This window comes from Eptatretus burgeri, chromosome 4 (genome assembly GCF_056783735.1).
Source record: "Eptatretus burgeri isolate ZD-2024b chromosome 4, Ebu_testis_v1, whole genome shotgun sequence".
Taxonomy (NCBI): Eukaryota; Metazoa; Chordata; class Myxini; order Myxiniformes; family Myxinidae; genus Eptatretus; species Eptatretus burgeri.
The window spans coordinates 7,212,478-7,235,603 of NC_140964.1; the positions used below are offsets into that span (position 1 = coordinate 7,212,478).

The window sequence follows — 23,126 nt, forward strand, 5'->3', positions numbered from 1 at the left end:
AACTGTCGTTTTGACGTCAACAGCCATGGCCCTGCCACCATTGGGATGATGGTTGGTGGTACTGTAGTAAATGCTTTGGTATTCACGGGGTCCAGCTACTGGTTCTCGAAGCTCAACTCTGCTCACGCTGATGCAGAATGCATAAACATCACAATATTTTTAGGGTGTGGTGAAAACCGGTAGAACCGGTAGGCTGCAGCACCACACATGAAGTAATGTACTGAATCATACTCCTGAGACAGTTCTGGGAGGTCATCTGGTAATTTGCTAAGGTGCCAGCCAGTCTTCCTCAAAGGCATTAACTATTGCTCTTGCATCAGCCGCACCACTGTATGAAGTACCTTTGTGGGTAAGAAGCAAACAACCACACATCAACACCCTTGCTATGGCAGGGATGCATCTCAGCAAACTGAACAATGACATTACGGATCCTGGTCTCATATGTCCTCTGGCTGCACCATTCTGTGGCTGATTTTGGTGTATTTCTGCCGGAGTACTTTCTGCTTGAAAGTCAAGACCACATGCCTTTTCAATTGCAGGCTGGTCCAATAAAGGTGGGCAGCTCAGCCATGCACGATTGTTGGGACATGAAATTATGATGATGTGTGGGTGACCATTGTACTTCTCAGAGTCCCACACGATGTGCCCTTGGGCATCAATGATCATCAGTTTGATTTTGAGGGCAGTTTCCTAGGCAAACACATCCCCCTTGGTGCAATCCATGCTGGCCACCTTCACATCAAACTGTTTCAGTGCCGTACGGTGGGCATTGGTCAGCCCAGCCGAGAATATGGTAACGCTGTGCTGACAGTGATCGGCAACATGACGAACAACACAACTGGCAAACTGAGGGTCGCCCTCTGGGGCCTTCATTGGACCTGGTTCACTATTTTGGACAGGCAAGGGGCAAAGTTGATCGTTTACATAGAATAGGTACTCAATCCCCACCTCCCATATGTGTACATCAATGCCATGCAAGGACCCCACCGTGACTTGGTCGCCACCAACATCAACCTTTCCTTTTATGTTATGCTCAGAGTCCCTCCTCTTCACTCACTACAGCCAGTGGTTCATTGGCAGCACACAATAATGAGCTTGTACATCTACTGAGGGTCCAGCATCTCAAGCGCTTCAGACATCATGTCAAATGTGACTCTCATTTTGGCTGATCCGTAAGAAACCCAGTGCAGTCAAAGCTCGTTACTATGCTACCCGTCGGGACCGAGCAAAAGTGGCATAGTAGCGAGAGTGGCATAGTAACGAGATTTTGTAAAAACGGCCTTATTTTCTCAAGAAAATTTCTCATCTGTAGTTAATCTTTAGACAAAATTTATTCCAGCAAGTTAAAGGCACGACTGTTGTATAAGCTAAGCGAACGGAGAACATACACACACTAACAGAGTTCACACACTAACATATGGCATGGCGAGAAATTCACGACACACAAAGCTTTCAAGAATCGTCGGCTGGCGAATCTTCTTTCGGCGGATCTCGTGCATCTCGTTGTCTAGCCGATCGCACGCTTGCATCACACCGGGCTTCCCGCTTCTCTGCTGCATGAACTTCCGGACGGTGCTACAAGCACGCTGGGCTTCCTCGAACGGAACGATTTCCTCCTCGACAGTTACCTCGTCATCTTCGCTTTCCACCGGCACCTCACTGCACAGAATCTCCTCCGCAATCTCCTCCAGCGTGAAATACCCGCCAGTCGCGAGGCGCTTGTCGGCTTCGAGAAAGTCAGACAGCTCGATCTTCTTGTTCTCGTGCATCTTTTCCTCGGCAGGCAGAGCTTCCCAGATGTCAGGCAGCTCCGCATCCTGTGGCTCAGTTTGGATCTCCTCTTTGATGAACTTGGCCTTCGCGAAACAGTTCCTGATCGTCGACTTGCCGACCTGCTCCCAAGCACGCCGGGCGACGTGTAGAGCGTCGAGCAACGTGAACTTGAACTCCTTTCCCTCGTCTATGGCCTCAAGCCGGCGGCATAGCAGGAGCTTCTTGTAGTGGCGGTTGAGGTTCTCTATGATTCCCTGATCCATTGGTTGCAAATTGGCTGTCGTGTTGGGTGGGAAGAAGACCAGTTGGATGTTGTTCAGCTCGAGCTCGGGAGGGTGGCCAGAGAAGTTATTGAGACAGACCAGCACTCTGCGTCCCTGCTGGCCGAGTCGTCCGTCCCACGCACGCAACATCTCCTCGAAAAGCTCCGCCGTCATCCACGCCTTCGAGTTCGCCTTGTACTTGACCGGGATCTCTTTGTTCTTGAAGGCACGGGGTTTCTTGGAATTGACAATCACCAGAAGAGGGAACTTCTCGCTGCCGCTCATGTTTGCCCCAACCAGAAGAGTGATCCTTTGCTTGCTTTTCTTTCCTCCAGTACACCGCTCTCCCCTGAAAGCCATGGTCTTGTTCGGAAGCAGCTGCCAGAAGAGTCCAGTCTCGTCCAGGTTGAAGACGTCGTCTGCGGAGAACTGCCCGAGTAAGGGCCGGAGAACCTGTTGTTGCCACTCAAGAAGGGATTGCGAATCCACCGCTCCAGCTTCGTCCTGCACTGTCTTGAACGTGATGCCGTGGCGCTTCTTGAAATTGCCCAACCAACCGTCGCTCGGCATGAAGTCTGGGATGTGCATCAGCTCGGCCAGTTTCATCGCCTTCTCCTTGATCAGATCGCCGCTGACAGGCACATTCTGTCCTCTTGATTGCTTCAGCCACATGAGCACTCCCTCATCAAGCTTCGGGTCGTGAGCCTGCGTCAACTTCATGCGCTTCGATGGAAATCCAGCTTTGATTGCAGCCTCGATTGCATCCTTCTTGCTGAGAATGCCCTTCACGGTGGTTCTCTTAACTTCGACGCCCCATTTCTTGCTAATCTCCCTGGCCAACTTGGACTGATTCGGCTCCTTCTTCGCGGCATCGATGATCTCCTTCTTCTCCTTCAGCGTAAAGTCGGTTCGCTTGCGTTTCTGAGCTGACATTATGGGCTGAATTTGAAAAAAAATGATGTCACTGTTGTACGTGTGCCTGCGTGTCTGTGTGTGTGCTCGCGCTTTTTTGTGTCTCGTTGTACGTGTTGTGATTGGCTTGTTGTGGCTGGCATCGGGGAGAAGAATCGCGTGTTTTGACACAGTCTGACTATGCACGTACGTATTGAGTTATGTTGTGCGTCGCTGGACTGTAGTTCGTCGCTTCGCCTTTGGACGTGAGTGTGATAATCGAGCACTGCGCAATACAGACTTTTTCACGACTCGTGCCTTTTAACAGTCACACAGTAGTGGCATGGTAGCGAGAGTAGGGGGTGGCATAGTAAATTTATTTTGTATTGAATTTTGTCGGGACCGAGCAAAAGTGGTATAATAGCGAGAGTGGCATAGAAGCGAGGTGGCATAGTAACGAGCTTTGACTGTATATAGAACAAATCATCTGGAAAAACAGGACACCGGCTGACTGGATCAACTTCAATGCATGCTTTTCCAGCCATGCCACCTCATATTTCATTGGCTTCTTTAGCAATTTCATCCAGAGTGAAATTGCCAGTCTCTCCCCTTCTTAATACGCTGGCCATCAGCAAACAGCCGATTTGCGCGGTCTTGATACAAACTGGAGTAGTGAGACGGGTCAAGCTTTTGCACTGTTTTTATGGCCAGAGGATCAAATAACTTGAGGGGTTCCCTTTCACTTTTCAATCATGACTTTAGGATCTGGGGTCCTTCTCAAGCGAATGAATGAGCAAGGGGTTCTTGCCGACGAGCTCGTTTTCTGATCCTCTGAAGTGTGGGCAAACGCTTGAGTGGATTGTTTTTAGCCTTCTGGTTGTATTGTTGCGGGGCCGGATGTCGGCCGCGAGCTCGACCGCTAGATGGAGCCGCAAGTCGGCCCGACCGATCGCCCGGAATTCAGATCGTACTTCTCCAGAATACTCCGGAGAACACGGGTCCTTTGTTTCGGACCGTGAAGCATCAATATTTCCACCACGTGGTACAGGGTTATTTGCCAAATCTCAAAATACCTAGAGACCACGTGGCGATATACCAAGTCTTCACACCCTCGACGGCACCCGTACGGAAACAAGCCGCTTAGCGAGCTCGTTCCGTGTGCGATTCCAAGCAGTTTAATCGCCGAGTTCCGTCGGTCCCGATTGTCCCGTTATAACGGCAATGGCCAGCTAATTCCCCGCTACGTGACACACTCAGTCAATCAAAGAATAGACGCGAACGAGCTGAAAACATTTAACAATCGGGATATTTATTCAATAATGGGGAACGAGGGAACACAGAAGAGCAGAGCTCGACCGGATATCAATAAGCAAGGCAAATAATGCACAGCGAAAAGCACTTAACCATTTACTACTTGTCAGACTGGCGCCACAAACACACACACACACCCAAAGAATCGGAACAATTGGTCTTTATTGAGACCTATCTCAGACCTACCCGCCTCGTGCGGTCTTCAAGGACCAGGTCCTCGGGGCCGAAGTGGATCCCCAGCACGATCCGGACGATCCAGGCGAACGGAGTTGGCAGGGCGAAGGCTGGCGGGAGAAGACCCTCCGTACGCAGACACTTTCCAGAACAACAGGAGAACAACAAAGAACGACGAAGAACGACGACAGAAGCGCTCCCTCTTCGCTTCCTCCCTCCCTTCTCTCCTCCTAGCTGGCTGGCTGCTGCTTTTCCTTCCTTTTTATGCGCTCCGGCATGCTCAATCCTCTCCCCTCCCCGGTGCGCGGGGAAAATCCCGGGGCAGGGGATTGTCGTTCTTTTCTGCAGCATACTTTTAACGGTCACTCTTGTTTACGTCGCTGCAGAACCGCCCCAACGGTCGTTTCTGTTTCCGCCGCAAGAATCTGGGGGCGGGAGGTGGGCGTCCTCCGCTGCAGCATTGTTCTTCTCTTGCAGCGTTATTCTGATAAAACTCCTAACTATGAAAATAAATCACAGCGCATTTGCATTGATTCACCCATTAGACAAGGGAAGGAAGCTATCTATAAAACACATACTTACCGATATAACTGAGCTATAGGAACCTGAATGTTGTGTGCGAAAGCGCTAGCTTTCCAAATCCGCAACACTATGCGTTAGCCATGAGACTAGCCGTGACCTATTTATCAAGCTGACCGACCTCTCTATGACGCTGGTCTTTCTTGTGGGGATTCTGTACATCACCCTGTAGGACTGGAAACCGCCCAGTTTGCAGCATACGATCGATTCTCTTCTGAGATTTGGGAGCGCATGCCTTGGCTATCGCCTTGATGAGACCGGATTTATGAAGCTGCGATGTGTCCGGAAGCCCGTATTGCTTTGCTGAACCACGAAGGTGTTCAACAGTTAGCATGTTCCAGACTGAAATAATTCGGGAGATGTTTTGTTTAACTGGGCATTCAGACCTGTAGTAATTGAGCTAGTACCGACTGAAACACCTGGTGAGCCTTCCTCTCTTTGTATCCTAACCTATGGTGCACTCTGTCACCCCCACAGCCACAACAGTCTTGAATCTGCCTGAGTAACAACACCACAGCCTTGATGCAATTGAGGTAATGGGCCCCTTTCCCAGCCACTGTCTGTGATGCCGACACAGCTCGTAAACATAACATTTCGAACAGGTTTCAGTTTTACCAACATGAAGCCAAGCGAAGTGGTTTTGTGCCACCGTTCTCACCTTCATATACACCTGGTGAGATCCTTCTCTAATTGGACAATTTGCAATGAGCAAATTGCAACAATGTTGCACAACAATGTTGCAATGCTTGAGACATCATGTCAAGAGGAGGGCAGGCTGCTACAAGACAGTGACTCATGATAAAAACGATATAGGGAAGTGGCCGACAGCCTCAAAATTGAGTTTTCGTTATGGGAGCTGCATTTTGGTGCAAATATCAAATGAAAGGCATTCCCAGGATTTGTCCAAGTTGGCTGCCAACTCCTTGACGCAATCGTTGGCCCTTTCCAAGTCCACTTCCAGCTCCCTGATGTATTCGCTCGCCCCATCCAGGTCTTCGGCACTTGCGTTTACCTCGGCCATTGTGTCGCTGTGGTCGGTGTTGAAACTACAAGCACCAACGTTTTATTTACTTCCTTTATCACCAGCGTATATCCAAAGACACAGGTATATCTAAATTGCTCTGAAAGAGAGCAGAATGCGACAAAACTGTGACTCACTATAAAAACTATATCGGGCAGCTACAGCCTCAAAATTGAGTTTTGGTATTGGAAGCCACGATGTGGTGAACGGCGGGCCCAAGTGGGAGAGTTGAATGTCCCTCATCCCCACCCACCTAAACCCTCTCAATCAGCTGACCCATGTACAGCACCTCAATCGGATCACTCCAATAACAATAAAGTATATCATTCATATGTCCCCATTACAGTAATTAAATTGGTTGTCCCCAATTAAAATACAGTGCACCAGTTGGATCTCCCAAATACAATGCATCAATCTGATGTCCCCATTACAGATCATCAATCTGATGTCCCCAATACAGAACATCAATCACAACTCCCCAATACAGTAGATCGATCTGATCCCCCTAATACAGAACATCAATCTGATGTCCCCAATACAGAACATCAATCACATCTCCCCAATACAGTAGATCGATCTAATGTCCCCAATACAGAACATCAATCTGATGTCCCCAATACAGAACATCAATCACAACTCCCCAATACAGTAGATCGATCTGATCCCCCTAATACAGAACATCGATTAGATCTCCCCCCAATACAGTACATCGATTAGATCTTCCCAATACTGTACATCGATTAGATCTTCCCAATACTGTACATCGATTAGATCTTCCCAATACTGTACATCGATTAGATCTCCCCAATACAGTACATTGATTTGATCTCCCCCCAATACAGTACATCGATTAGATCTTCCCAATACTGTACATCGATTAGATCTTCCCAATACTGTACATTGATTAGATCTTCCCAATACTGTACATCGATTAGATCTCCCCAATACTGTACATCGATTATCTCTCCCCAATACAGTACATCAATTAGATCTCCCCCCAATACAGTACATCAATTAGATCTTCCCAATACTGTACATCGATTAGATCTCCCCAATACTGTACATCGATTAGATCTCCCCAATACTGTACATCGATTAGATCTCCCCAATACTGTACATCGATTAGATCTCCCCAATACTGTACATTAATTAGATCTTCCCAATACTGTACATCGATTAGATCTCCCCAATACAGTACATCAATTAGATCTCCCCCCCACCATACAGCACATCGATAAGATCCCCCCCCAATACAGTACATCGATTAGATGCCCCCCTAATACAGTACATAGATTAGATCCCCCCTCATACAGTACATAGATTAGATCCCCCCTCATACAGTACATAGATTAGATCCCCCCTCATACAGTACATAGATTCGATCCCCCCCTTATACAGTACATAGATTAGATCCCCTGCTAATACAGTACATAGATTAGATCCCCCCCTAATACAGTAATAGATTAGATCCCCTCCCCCTTATACAGTACATAGATTAGATCGCCCCCCCTTATACAGTACATAAATTAGATCGCCCCCCTTATACAGTACATAAATTAGATCCCCCCTAATACAGTACATAGATTAGATCCCCCTAATACATTACATAGATTAGATCCCCCTAATACAGTAATAGATTAGATCCCCTCCCCCTTATACAGTACATAGATTAGATCCCCTCCCCCTTATACAGTACATAGATTAGATCGCCCCCCCTTATACATTACATAAATTAGATCGCCCCCCCTTATACAGTACATAAATTAGATCCCCCTAATACAGTACATAGATTAGATCCCCCTAATACATTACATAGATTAGATCCCCCTAATACAGTAATAGATTAGATCCCCTCCCCTTATACAGTACATAAATTAGATCCCCCTAATACAGTACATAGATTAGATCCCCCCTAATACAGTACATATATTAGATCCCCCCCAATACAGTACATAGATTAGATCCCCCCTTATACAGTACATAAATTAGATCGCCCCCTTATACAGTACATAAATTAGATCCCCCTAATACAGTACATAGATTAGATCCCCCTTATACAGTACATAGATTAGATCCCCCCCTTAAACAGTACATAGATTAGATCCCGCCCTTATACAGTACATAGATTAGATCCCCCCTTATACAGTACATCGATTAGATCCCCCTCTAATACAGTACATCGATTAGATCCACCCCTCATACAGTACATAGATTAGATCCCCTGCTAATACAGTACATAGATTAGATCCCCCCTAATACAGTACATAGATTAGATCCCCCCAATACAGTACATAGATTAGATCCCCCCTTATACAGTACATAGATTACATCCCCCCCTTATACAGTACATAAATTAGATCCCCCTAATACAGTACATAGATTAGATCCCCCTAATACAGTACATATATTAGATCCCCCTCATACAGTACATAGATTAGATCCCCCCTCATACAGTACATAGATTAGATCCCCTGCTAATACAGTACATAGATTAGATCCCCCCTAATACAGTACATCGATTAGATCCCCCCTAATACAGTACATAGATTAGATCGCCCCCTTATACAGTACATAAATTAGATCCCCCCTAATACAGTACATAGATAGATCCCCCCTTATACAGTACATAGATTGGATCCCCCTTATACAGAACATAAATTAGATCCCTCCCCTAATACAGTACATAGATTAGATCCCCCCTTATACAGTATATAGATTGAAATACCCCTTATACAGTACATAGATTAGATCCCCCCCCCCGTAATACAGTGCATCGATCTGATCCGAAGCCCCAAGGAAACGTGAAATTGTTCTCTGAACTTCGAAGTGTGAAAACTAAACCCGAACAACCTCGAACTGGATCCACAAATCAAACATCAAACATCATCGAACCCTCAATGATACATCCGCGTCCGCACTCCGTACCCTGCATGTCCTTGTCCACGGCGAGCGCCACGTCCTTGGAAGGATCAGACATCGCGGGAAGCGCTCTTGGTGCGGCAGAGGGACAGGAAACGGCGGATTCACGTCCAGTGACACGTTTATCCGTGCCAAGCACGGGCCCTCACTCACAAACACAAGCACGGACCCTCACTCACGAACACGAGCACGGACCCTCACTCACGAACACGAGCACGGACCCTCACTCACAAACACGAGCACGGACCCTCACTCACAAACACAAGCACGGACCCTCACTCACAAACACAAGCACGGACCCTCACTCACAAACACAAGCACGGGCCCTCACTCACGAACACAAGCACTGGTCCTCACTCACGAACACAAGCACGGACCCTCACTCACGAACACGAGCACGGACCCTCACTCACAAACACAAGCACGGACCCTCACTCACAAACACAAGCACGGGCCCTCACTCACGAACACAAGCACTGGTCCTCACTCACGAACACAAGCACTGGTCCTCACTCACAAACACAAGCACGGACCCTCACTCACAAACACGAGCACGGACCCTCACTCACAAACACAAGCACGGACCCTCATTCACGAACACAAGCACGGGCCCTCACTCACGAACACAAGCACGGGCCCTCACTCACGAACACAAGCACGGGCCCTCACTCACGAACACAAGCACGGGCCCTCACTCACGAACACAAGCACGGGCCCTCACTCACGAACACAAGCACGGGCCCTCACTCACGAACACAAGCACGGGCCCTCACTCACGAACACAAGCACGGGCCCTCACTCACGAACACAAGCACGGGCCCTCACTCACGAACACAAGCACGGGCCCTCACTCACTCACACTCTCCAGTCCGAAGGCCGTGACTGTGCGTGTTCTGCGCATGCTCCGCTCATCACGTGGTGTCTCCAACACGTCACTCTTCGACACGTGGGACAATCACTCGAGGACAAGGAGGACGCTGAGTGCACCAACGGCGGGGACTGAACCCGTTGAAAACGAAGAAAGTTCGTTCAGTTCGTTTGTTTGAGGAGAAATTTTCAAACATGTTTGTGATGATTCGTGAACCATCACATCCACCACATGTTGGTTTAAATAAACCGTCACACTCACGATTGTTCGTGTTTCTTTCTCAGGTCAAATAATGAGATTCTCATGAGATCTTTTTATTGTGGAAGTTCGGAGGGAAAAGATCCCAAGGATATCAAGGTTAGCTTCTATGTTTACATCCCGCTGATCTTCTCCGTTTACATCCCGTTGATCTGCTCCGTTTACATCCCGCTGATCTCTGTTTACACCCCGCTGATCTTCTCCGTTTACATCCCGCTGATCTCTGTTTACATCCCGCTGATCTTCTCCGTTTACATCCCGCTGATCTGTTTACATCCCGCTGATCTTCTCCGTTTACATCCCGCTGATCTTCTCCGTTTACATCCCGCTGATCTCTGTTTACATCCCGCTGATCTTCTCCGTTTACATCCCGCTGATCTCTGTTTACATCCCGCTGATCTGCTCCGTTTACATCCCGCTTATCTCTGTTTACATCCCGCTGATCTTCTCCGTTTACATCCCGCTGATCTTCTCCGTTTACATCCCCCTGATCTTCTCCGTTTACATCCCGCTGATCTCTGTTTACATCCCGCTGATCTTCTCCGTTTACATCCCGCTGATCTCTGTTTACATCCCACTGATCTTCTCCGTAAACATCCCGCTGATCTTCTCCGTTTACATCCCGCTGATCTCTGTTTACATCCCGCTGATCTGCTCCGTTTACATCCCGCTGATCTCCGTTTACATCCCGCTGATCTTCTCCATTTACATCCCGCTGATCTGCTCCCTTTACATCCCGCTGATCTCTGTTTACATCCCGCTGATCTGCTCCGTTTACATCCCGCTGATCTCCCTTTACATCCCGCTGATCTGCTCCGTTTACATCCCGCTGATCTCCGTTTACATCCCGCTGATCTGCTCCGTTTACATCCCGCTGATCTCCGTTTACATCCCGCTGATCTCCGTTTACATCCCGCTGATCTGCTCCGTTTACATCCCGCTGATCTGCTCCGTTTACATCCCGCTGATCTTCTCTGTTTACATCCCGCTGATCTTCTCTGTTTACATCCCGCTGATCTGCTCCGTTTACATCCCGCTGATCTGCTCCGTTTACATCCCGCTGATCTCTGTTTACATCCCGCTGATCTCTGTTTACATCCCGCTGATCTGCTCCGTTTACATCCGCTGATCTGCTCCCGTTTACATCCCGCTGATCTCCGTTTACATCCCGCTGATCTTCTCTGTTTACATCCCGCTGATCTGCTCCGTTTACATCCCGCTGATCTTCTCCGTTTACATCCCGCTGATCTTCTCCGTTTACATCCCGCTGATCTGCTCCGTTTACATCCCGCTGATCTCTGTTTACACCCCGCTGATCTTCTCCGTTTACATCCCGCTGATCTCTGTTTACATCCCGCTGATCTCTGTTTACATCCCGCTGATCTTCTCCGTTTACATCCCGCTGATCTCTGTTTACATCCCGCTGATCTGCTCCGTTTACATCCCGCTTATCTCTGTTTACATCCCGCTGATCTTCTCCGTTTACATCCCGCTGATCTTCTCCGTTTACATCCCCCTGATCTTCTCCGTTAACATCCCGCTGATCTGCTCCGTTTACATCCCGCTGATCTCTGTTTACACCCCGCTGATCTTCTCCGTTTACATCCCGCTGATCTCTGTTTACATCCCGCTGATCTGTTTACATCCCGCTGATCTTCTCCGTTTACATCCCGCTGATCTCTGTTTACATCCCGCTGATCTGCTCCGTTTACATCCCGCTTATCTCTGTTTACATCCCGCTGATCTTCTCCGTTTACATCCCGCTGATCTTCTCCGTTTACATCCCCCTGATCTTCTCCGTTAACATCCCGCTGATCTTCTCCGTTTACATCCCGCTGATCTCTGTTTACATCCCGCTGATCTTCTCCGTTTACATCCCGCTGATCTCTGTTTACATCCCACTGATCTTCTCCGTAAACATCCCGCTGATCTTCTCCGTTTACATCCCGCTGATCTCTGTTTACATCCCGCTGATCTGCTCCGTTTACATCCCGCTGATCTTCTCCGTTTACATCCCGCTGATCTGCTCCCTTTACATCCCGCTGATCTCTGTTTACATCCCGCTGATCTGCTCCGTTTACATCCCGCTCATCTCCATTTACATCCCGCTGATCTGCTCCGTTTACATCCCGCTGATCTCCGTTTACATCCCGCTGATCTGCTCCGTTTACATCCCGCTGATCTGCTCCGTTTACATCCCGCTGATCTCCGTTTACATCCCGCTGATCTTCTCTGTTTACATCCCGCTGATCTGCTCCGTTTACATCCCGCTGATCTCTGTTTACATCCCGCTGATCTGCTCCGTTTACATCCCGCTGATCTCCGTTTACATCCCGCTGATCTGCTCCCGTTTACATCCCGCTGATCTTCTCTGTTTACATCCCGCTGATCTGCTCCGTTTACATCCCGCTGATCTTCTCCGTTTACATCCCGCTGATCTTCTCCGTTTACATCCCGCTGATCTTCTCCGTTTACATCCCGCTGATCTGCTCCGTTTACATCCCGCTGATCTGCTCCGTTTACACCCCGCTGATCTTCTCCGTTTACATCCCGCTGATCTCTGTTTACATCCCGCTGATCTCTGTTTACATCCCGCTGATCTTCTCCGTTTACATCCCGCTGATCTCTGTTTACATCCCGCTGATCTGCTCCGTTTACATCCCGCTGATCTGCTCCGTTTACATCCCGCTGATCTCTGTTTACATCCCGCTGATCTGCTCCGTTTACATCCCGCTGATCTGCTCCGTTTACATCCCGCTTATCTCTGTTTACATCCCGCTGATCTTCTCCGTTTACATCCCGCTGATCTTCTCCGTTTACATCCCCCTGATCTTCTCCGTTAACATCCCGCTGATCTTCTCCGTTTACATCCCGCTGATCTCTGTTTACATCCCACTGATCTTCTCCGTAAACATCCCGCTGATCTTCTCCGTTTACATCCCGCTGATCTCTGTTTACATCCCGCTGATCTTCTCCGTTTACATCCCGCTGATCTCTGTTTACATCCCACTGATCTCTGTTTACATCCCACTGATCTTCTCCGTAAACATCCCGCTGATCTTCTCCGTTTACATCCCGCTGATCTCTGTTTACATCCCGCTGATCTTCTCTGTTTACATCCCGCTGATGTTCTCCGTTTACATCCCGCTGATCTTCTCTGTTTACATCCCGCTGATCTTCTCCGTTTACATCCCGCTGATCTTCTCCGTTTACATCCCGCTGATCTTCTCCGTTTACATCCCGCTGATCTTCTCCGTTTACATCCCGCTGATCTGCTCCGTTTACATCCCGCTGATCTGTTTACACCCCGCTGATCTTCTCCGTTTACATCCCGCTGATCTCTGTTTACATCCCGCTGATCTCTGTTTACTTCCCGCTGATCTTCTCCGTTTACATCCCGCTGATCTCTGTTTACATCCCGCTGATCTGCTCCGTTTACATCCCGCTTATCTCTGTTTACATCCCGCTGATCTTCTCCGTTTACATCCCGCTGATCTTCTCCGTTTACATCCCCCTGATCTTCTCCGTTTACATCCCCCTGATCTTCTCCGTTAACATCCCGCTGATCTTCTCCGTTTACATCCCGCTGATCTCTGTTTACATCCCGCTGATCTTCTCCGTTTACATCCCGCTGATCTCTGTTTACATCCCACTGATCTTCTCCGTAAACATCCCGGTGATCTTCTCCGTTTACATCCCGCTGATCTCTGTTTACATCCCGCTGATCTTCTCCGTTTACATCCCGCTGATCTCTGTTTACATCCCGCTGATCTTCTCCGTTTACATCCCGCTGATCTCTGTTTACATCCCACTGATCTTCTCCGTAAACATCCCGCTGATCTTCTCCGTTTACATCCCGCTGATCTCTGTTTACATCCCGCTGATCTTCTCTGTTTACATCCCGCTGATCTTCTCTGTTTACATCGCGCTGATCTTTTCCGTTAACATCCCGCTGATCTTCTCCGTTTACATCCCGATGATCTTCTCCGTTTACATCCCGCTGATCTTCTCCGTTTACATCCCGCTGATCTTCTCCGTTTACATCCCGCTGATCTGCACCGTTTACATCCCGCTGATCTCCGTTTACATCCCGCTGATCTGCTCCGTTTACATCCCGCTGATCTGCTCCGTTTACATCCCGCTGATCTCCGTTTACATCCCGCTGATCTGCTCCGTTTACATCCCGCTGATCTCCGTTTACATCCCGCTGATCTGCTCCGTTTACATCCCGCTGATCTCCGTTTACATCCCGCTGATCTTCTCTGTTTACATCCCGCTGATCTGCTCCGTTTACATTCCGCTGATCTCTGTTTACATCCCGCTGATCTGCTCTGTTTACATCCCGCTGATCTTCTCTGTTTACATCGCGCTGATCTTTTCCGTTAACATCCCGCTGATCTTCTCCGTTTACATCCCGCTGATCTGCTCCGTTTACATCCCGCTGATCTCCGTTTACATCCCGCTGATCTTCTCTGTTTACATCCCGCTGATCTGCTCCGTTTACATTCCGCTGATCTCTGTTTACATCCCGCTGATCTGCTCCGTTTACATTCCGCTGATCTCTGTTTACATCCCGCTGATCTGCTCCGTTTACATCCCGCTGATCTCCGTTTATATCCCGCTGATCTTCTCTGTTTACATCCCGCTGATCTGCTCCGTTTACATTCCGCTGATCTCTGTTTACATCCCGCTGATCTGCTCCGTTTACATCCCGCTGATCTCCGTTTACATCCCGCTGATCTGCTCCGTTTACATCCCGCTGATCTCCGTTTACATCCCGCTGATCTGCTCCCGTTTACATCCCGCTGATCTTCTCTGTTTACATCCCGCTGATCTGCTCCGTTTACATCCCGCTGATCTGCTCCGTTTACATCCCGCTGATCTGCTCCGTTTACATCCCGCTGATCTGCTCCGTTTACATCCCGCTGATCTGCTCCATTTACATCCCGCTGATCTTCTCCGTTTACATCCCGCTGATCTTCTCCGTTTACGTCGCCTGGTGTTGGCGCAGTGATTAGGGCAGCGGCTTGGGATCCAAAAGGTCCTGAGTTCAAGCCCCGTTGGGCCACTGAATTAATACACCAGGGGGTTGACTCAGCCTGCTGATCTTCTCCGTTTACATCCCCCTGATCTTCTCCGTTAACATCCCGCTGATCTTCTCCGTTTACATCCCGCTGATCTTCTCCGTTATCATCCCGCTGATCTTCTCTGTTTACATCGCGCTGATCTTCTCAGTTAACATCCTGCTGATCTTCTCCGTTAACATCCCGCTGATCATCTCCGTTTACATCCCGCTGATCTGCTCCGTTTACATCCCGCTGATCTCTGTTTACACCCCGCTGATCTTCTCCGTTTACATCCCGCTGATCTCTGTTTACATCCCGCTGATCTTCTCCGTTTACATCCCGCTGATCTGCTCCGTTTACATCCCGCTTATCTCTGTTTACATCCCGCTGATCTTCTCCGTTTACATCCCGCTGATCTTCTCCGTTTACATCCCGCTGATCTTCTCCGTTAACATCCCGCTGATCTTCTCCGTTAACATCCCGCTGATCTTCTCCGTTTACATCCCGCTGATCTTCTCCGTTTACATCCCGCTGATCTTCTCCGTTTACATCCCGCTGATCTTCTCCGTTAACATCCCGCTGATCTTCTCCGTTTACATCCCGCTGATCTGTTTACATCCCACTGATCTTCTCTGTTTACATCCCGCTGATCTTCTCCGTTTACATCGCGCTGATCTTTTCCGTTAACATCCCGCTGATCTTTTCCGTTAACATCCCGCTGATCTTCTCCGTTAACATCCCGCTGATCTTCTCCGTTAACATCCCGCTGATCTCAGTTTACATCCCGCTGATCTTCTCCGTTTACATCCCGCTGATCTTCTCCGTTTACATCCCCCTGATCTTCTCCGTTAACATCCCGCTGATCTTCTCCGTTTACATCCCGCTGATCTGTTTACATCCCGCTGATCTTCTCCGTTTACATCCCGCTGATCTCTGTTTACATCCCGCTGATCTTCTCCGTTTACATCCCGCTGATCTCTGTTTACATCCCGCTGATCTTCTCCGTTTACATCCCGCTGATCTTCTCTGTTTACATCCCGCTGATCTTCTCTGTTTACATCCCGCTGATCTTCTCTGTTTACATCCCGCTGATCTTCTCTGTTTACATCCCGCTGATCTTCTCTGTTTACATCCCGCTGATCTTCTCTGTTTACATCGCGCTGATCTTTTCCGTTAACATCCCGCTGATCTTCTCCGTTAACATCCCGCTGATCTTCTCCGTTTACATCCCGCTGATCTTCTCCGTTTACATCCCGCTGATCTTCTCCGTTTACATCCCGCTGATCTTCTCCGTTTACATCCCGCTGATCTTCTCCGTTTACATCCCGCTGATCTTCTCCGTTTACATCCCGCTGATCTTCTCCGTTTACATCCCGCTGATCTTCTCCGTTAACATCCCGCTGATCTTCTCCGTTAACATCCCGCTGATCTTCTCCGTTAACATCCCGCTGATCTTCTCCGTTTACATCCCGCTGATCTTCTCCGTTTACATCCCGCTGATCTTCTCCGTTTACATCCCGCTGATCTTCTCCGTTTACATCCCGCTGATCTGCTCCGTTAACATCCCGCTGATCTTCTCTGTTAACATCCCGCTGATCTTCTCTGTTTACGTCGCCTGGTGTTGGCGCAGTGATTAGGGCAGCGGCTTGGGATCCAAAAGGTCCTGAGTTCAAGCCCCGTTGGGCCACTGAATTAATACACCAGGGGGTTGACTCAGCCTGTCATCCTTCCGAGGTCGGCGAAGTGAGTACCAGTGTACTGGGCCGGTGTATACCCCGGTTAAAATAGGTGTACCATATCCCTGTGTCGTAAGAGGCGACCAGGGTTGCGTCAGGAAGGGCATCCGGCGTAAAACATGTGCCAAATCACTATGCGGATCATACGGATGATCCGCTGTAGCGACCCCTAACGGGAAAAAGAAGAAGAAGATCTTCTCTGTTTCCATCCCACTGATCTTCTCAGTTTACATCCCACTGATCTTCTCTGTTAACATCCCGCTGATCTTCTATGTTAACATCCCACTGATCTTCTCTGTTTACATCCCACTGATCTTCTCTGTTTACATCCCACTGATCTTCTCTGTTTACATCCCACTGATCTTCTCTGTTTACATCCCACTGATCTTCTCTGTTTACATCCCACTGATCTTCTCTGTTTACATCCCAATGATCTTCTCTGTTTACATCCCACTGATCTTCTCTGTTTACATCCCACTGATCTTCTCTGTTTACATCCCACTGATCTTCTCTGTTTACATCCCAATGATCTTCTCTGTTTACATCCCACTGATCTTCTCTGTCAGGTCAGGTCAGGTATGGGAGCATGTGCCAGAACAGCACGTCGCTGCGTCCACTTTCCGCCGGTACTCCAGGGGCCTCCGTCTGGCCATCCCCCAGGCAGATGCCAGGCCCATCCCCATCTCCTTGAGATGATGGTCAACCTGCTGCAACCATGAGGCACGTGGTCGGCCCACTGGCCTCCACTCATGAGACTCCCTCGCTGAGAGAATCTGGTAAGCAGGATCAGCGTCAGGAAAACGAGCCACATGTCCATACAGCCGCAACTGACGCTCACGGACTATGCAGGTAACAAATCTCATCCGAGTCTCTCTCAGCAACCGCTCGTTGGATACAAAATCCGACCAGCGATAGCCAAGGATTCTCCGAAGAGACCTGGTACCAAAGGAATTAAGTCTCCGTCTCAGATCCTTGGTCAGAGTCCAAGTCTCGCACCCATAGAGCAAGACAGGAAGTACCAAGGACCTGAAGACTCGGACTTTCGTCCTCCCGCACAGGTACCGGCAGCGCCACACCCCATGATCCAGTGAATCCATGACTCCCCAGGCCCGACCCAGACGTCTATTGACCTCTGACTCGCAGCCAGCAGAGACATGAATATCACTGCCAAGGTAAGTGAATCTCTCCACGACCTCAACATCCTCACCACAAACAAACAGACACAGACAGGACAGCAGCATCCAAGATGTCACCGAAAGCCTGGATCTTAGTTTTGACCCAAGAAACCCGTAATCCCAGCGGCTCCGACTCCTCATTCAGCACCTCGAGGGCCCCCAAAAGGATGTCTAAAGTCTCCGCAAAGATGACTGCATCGTCTGCAAAATCAAGGTCCGAGATCTTGACATTCCCAAACGATGCACCGCAACTTGATCTCTCAGACATCCTCCCTAAAATCCAGTCCATACAAGTGCTGAAAAGTGTGGGGGCAAGTACACATCCCTGACGAACTCCAGTAACAACTGGTCAGTTGTTAACTGACCTACAACTGGTCAGTCAGTAACAAAGTCAGAGGTGGTACCACCACACTTCACAGCACTCTCAGTACCAGAGTAGAGTTCAGACATCAGATCGATCAGTTTTGGTGGCACCCCACAAAGACCAAGAATCCTCCAGAGGACATCCCGATTCACTGAATCGAACGCTTTACAGAGATCAACATAGGCTGCAAGCAGCCCCTGCCAAAACTCTCGTCTGCGTTCGGTGAGGACACGAAGTGCAAGGATACGGTCAATCGTTGACCTCTTTGGTGTAAAGCCTGACTGCTCTGGACGCTGGTGCTCAAGCAGATGGTGGCGAACCCTATCGAGAATTATCCGAGCAAAGACCTTGCCCGGCACTGAGAGCAGCGTCACCCCTCGGTAGGTGTTGCAGTCTTGGCGATCACCCTTCCCTTTCCAGAGAGGGACAACAAGGCCCCTCTTCCAGTCAGTTGGGATGATGCCTGTGTTCCAGGCAGAGCACAAAACTGCATGCAACGACACGAGTGCAGCATTTCCACCAGCCTTGAGAAGTTCGGCATGGATGCCACAGATCCCTGGAGCTTTGCCCCGTTTCAACTGGTTCACCGCAGCCCGTGTTTCCACAAGCGAAGGTGGACCACAGTTGATTTGAGGGTCAGCAACAGGGATTGTAACACCCTTGACGTCCAACTCGACAGCTGGGGGATCAGCCTGGTACAACCGCTCAAAGTAACCGGCCCAGCGGGCCTTCACTTCAGACTCCTCTGTCAAGAGCCTACCACTCTCTGCTCTAACTGCAGTGCTCCGAGGGATGGGCTTGGATGAACGTAATGCGCGAATTACCCTGTAAGCGGGACGAGAATCACCTGTCCACAGGTGATGCTCTACCCCCTCACAGATTCCTCGCACATAGGCCTCCTTGTCCACCCTCAGTGCACGTACAGTTTTACGCCTCAGTTCCCTGAACAGCTCAGCTCTGCCATTCAGCCTGGCCCTGCGACTCTGGTCAATGGTATCCAGTGTCCCTCGAGAGACAAAATTCTTCTTTGCCCTGCGGTGAGTTCCAAGACATCCATCGGCAACATCAAGGACGGTGGTCTTGAAGGCACTCCACAACTCTTCAGGACCCCCCAAAGCACCCAGACCCCCCAAGTGTCCACTCAGCATGTTCGCAAACTCCTCAGCTACTCTCTCATCCCTGAGCTTGGCAACATCCAGCCTAGGCTGGGATGGTACCATTCTCCAGGATTTAAGGTGCAGCTTTAGAGTTGCTACAACAAGCCTGTGGTCAGTATTGAGGAACTGAGCACTCCGGTAGACCCTGCAGTTCTGGATCAGCCTCCAACGACCGTCAATGAGGACATGGTCAATCTCCTTTGCCACACCGCCAGCGTTGGAATACCAAGTCCAGCGATGAGCTTCTGGGCGCTGAAACCATGAACCAGCCACCCTAAGTCCATGACTTCTTGCAAAGTCAAGGAACTTAGTGCTATTCTGGTTCATAGTTCCTGACCCATGGGGACCAACACACACCTCATAACCATCCCTATCAGTTCCAGTCGATGCATTGAAATCCCCCAAGACTAGAAGTGTATCTCGTCTGGGGCACTGATCAACCACAGACTCGAGTGTGGCGTGGAATGCATCCTTCACGGTGAGATCACTCGCCTCAGTCGGAGCATAAACAGAGACCAGGGAAATGACACCTAAGGAGTGACGAATCCTTAATCTCATAATACGCTCGTTGACCGGTGTTACCTCAATTATCATTGGGGTCAGCTTATTGGACACAGCTACAGCAACTCCTTGGGTATGGTCACCATCAGAGCGACCAGACCAATAGTAGGTGTAACCACCCACCATTATCTCGCCGCAATCCGGTCTCCGAACCTCAGAGAGAGCTGCAATCCCGATGTCCAAACGCTTGAGCTCAGATGATAACAGAGACAGGTGATCATCCTCTCTTAGGGATAGGACATTCCAGGCACCCACCCGAAGGGACCGCCTCAGGTTAACCCAAGGAGACCGCCGTCTGGTGGACGACACCTCAGCACCACTCCGACACACTCTCCCGCAATCTGACCCAGGGATGTTACCCCGTGGTTTCCCTCCTATCAAAGATTGGGGGTCCCGAAGGCTTTGCCCCAATCCCGTCATCCGGTGAGCTGCCCTGCGAAGGGAAGCTGCACAGGAAGTACTCCCACGGAGTGGGTTTTCAGATTTTTTTGCGTTTTTACGTTTTGCGGAATGAAGGGTTTTACAGTGGCCGGAGTGCAAATCCTGCCACCAACCTCCTAATAAGAAGTAACCCAACTGCAGGAGGACGTCCGCAGACACAGTTGGGCACTAGATATGGATGGCCGTTGGCTCACAAGGAGCTCCTCCGCCCTTTGACAGGTTTTGTTTTTAATCCTGCTGGGTGTCCATATCCAAACACCCCCCTCACCACAAAACCTGGTGGGGGAGACGGTTTAGTTGCCGACAACCCGACCATGGAACAGGTTAGTACAGGTTTACATGGTACCTGTAGCAGGTCACAGATCGAACCTGACCTGACTTCTCTGTCACCTCCCTCAATCGTCCCAGATGTATATTAACTGGCCCTGCGTCAATCTCCTTTAAAAAAAATCTTCCCCGCTCCCGAGAATCCTTGATGGGTACTCTCGGCTCTTACCCACTCCCATGACTGTCCTTGTGTAAATGTTGTTGTGAAATAACGATACATTTGTTCAGGCTGCCATCTCACTTTCATCAATGGACACACACTTCCAGTCATACGATTGAAGATACTGTTTGGCTATTATCTGTAATTGTATGACTTACGTCCCTGCTCAACTCTCCTGGTCTCTTCCTGCGTCTCGTTTTACACCTCATTGGAATGTACTCACTCTGCACAACGAGCATTTACTCCTTGAAGGTTTTCCTTTTCTCTGATGCCGATTGCCGTCTTCACCTTCCAGTTTTTTTTTTGATCGCCTCATTCCACCATCTCAAACTCTAACTTTGAATACAAAACTTTCACACTATGATATGGTCTCTTGATTGTAAATGCTCCCCTACCTCGACCTCCACCACAAAGTTGGGATCTTTTTTTTTTTTTAATTAAGAGGTCTAACACTGCACTCCGCGAGTGGCCTTATCAACAATCCGAGTTAAAAAGCAATCTTGGACGAGATCTTGGAAATCCTCATCCACTCTTCCCTTTCCCTGTACCTTGACCCAATCCATCCCTGGCAAGTTTAAATCCTCCATCATCAATACTCTTCCCTTACCACATGCCCTTTTGAATTATTTATGTACTCCTCCTTCTCTTGCTTCACACCCAGAGCCTCATAAAATCATACTCACGGTATCTTACTACTCTTACAATCACTAATCTCTCCCCAGACAGAATCCTCTACATTCATGTCACCTTTCTGTCGATGCAACGCTGTCCTCCTTTAAACCAAATTGCTTCACATTGTCCTGTCGCACCAAAATATCTTGTCACCTTCTCGTCCTGTCCTTCAATCCCTCTCCTCTTTCACTTTATTTTTTAACGGATTAATGCACCACATTTAAAACGGCCAAAGGAGACACAAATTTCTTCCAAAGCAAGTCATGAAATTTTGATTCCAGATTATAATCAGACTGGTTATTGTTCACTGCGTGGATTCGTGTCACTGGCCAAGAACCTGACCTTCCTGACAACTTAATTCCCCCACTTCTACAGCATGACACACATGACATGTATCGCAGCATTTAATTTTTTTTTTTAATCTATCCACTCCAGATGAGGTAATGTGTTCGAACAGGCCACGGGTTGGTCCACGTATTTTGTGGGAACGGAAATGTTGATGAACTTGTAATGCATCCGCATTATATAGATGTGTACGCAATTTGTGGATGGTCGCATACATGTGGTTATATGGCCCTCAAGGCTCTTGCGAGCAAGCAATAATTATATCAGCGTATTCTCAATTATAATTCACTTGCTGTTTTTAATTGAACACAGTATAAAATCGAATTGTATCTTACTAAATCTTACATGCTTTTATCTGACTGAAATACATATAACCAAGACTGGTATCTCCAATGTTTAAATGAAACTGCCCAGCTGCTAAAGAGAACGCCTTGATGGCGCCTCATTGTCGAGCAGAAAGTAATCCACCTGGTCTCTGTGTTTTGTCCTAACCCTGTTATCACGCTCTCCTCAAGGCTGAACCGGTGTTCACACTACTTCATGCTTGCCAGCCCTCCCCTCCATTTACCCTTGCCAGATGTCTAGCCCTCTCCTGTCTTTTTCGGTCCAAAAATCGTATAAAGAGGATTGCTGTGTGCATTTTGAGCAGAAAGAGGATCATGTTTGATATTGATTATCCTGTATTTCCTTCTTTCCCATGCGTGTGTTTGATTGATATTTGTTGTTGTTTGCCGTTAATAAATGGTCTCAGACTCCCAAAGAGAAGAACTGAATTTCTTCCACAGTAGTTTCAAAGAAGTTGCAAGTGTGGACGGACTGACTGACATCACGCCGTCCCATAAACTCCCCAGACTTATGTTCCAAGTGAGCTAATTATCTGCAGAACGTCTTGGGTCCAGGTGGTCATGCTCAATGACCACAATATACACATTCACACCGAGAGAATTGTGGTCTTCCTCGCTATTAATCTTTTTTTCTACCCTCAAAGATCCACCCATGCACACCGTGAGCACAACCACCAGTTTTCAACTCATTCCGTTCAGCGTTTCACGAGTGCATAGAAAG

The 23,126-nt window shown here is 48.8% G+C and overlaps 1 protein-coding gene and 1 long non-coding RNA gene across 4 annotated transcripts in view; one reads left to right on the forward strand and one right to left on the reverse strand.

Annotated features, from left to right (window-relative positions):
- RABEP1 (rabaptin, RAB GTPase binding effector protein 1) overlaps positions 1-9,824 on the reverse strand; it is a 65,973-nt gene extending 56,149 nt beyond the window's left edge. For all 3 annotated transcript variants that reach the window (XM_085876776.1, XM_085876775.1, XM_085876774.1), the window contains exon 1: positions 8,938-9,824. In XM_085876776.1, the coding sequence (XP_085732902.1) occupies positions 8,938-8,989 (52 nt within the window). In that variant the 5' untranslated portion in view covers positions 8,990-9,824. The remainder of the gene's footprint in view (positions 1-8,937) is intronic.
- Positions 9,825-9,856: 32 nt separating this feature from the next.
- LOC147027415 (uncharacterized) lies at positions 9,857-22,888 on the forward strand. Its single transcript, XR_015057034.1, has 3 exons — positions 9,857-9,954; positions 10,084-10,156; positions 22,577-22,888. It is a non-coding gene; the product is annotated as an uncharacterized LOC147027415 (long non-coding RNA).
- Positions 22,889-23,126: the final 238 nt, after the last annotated feature.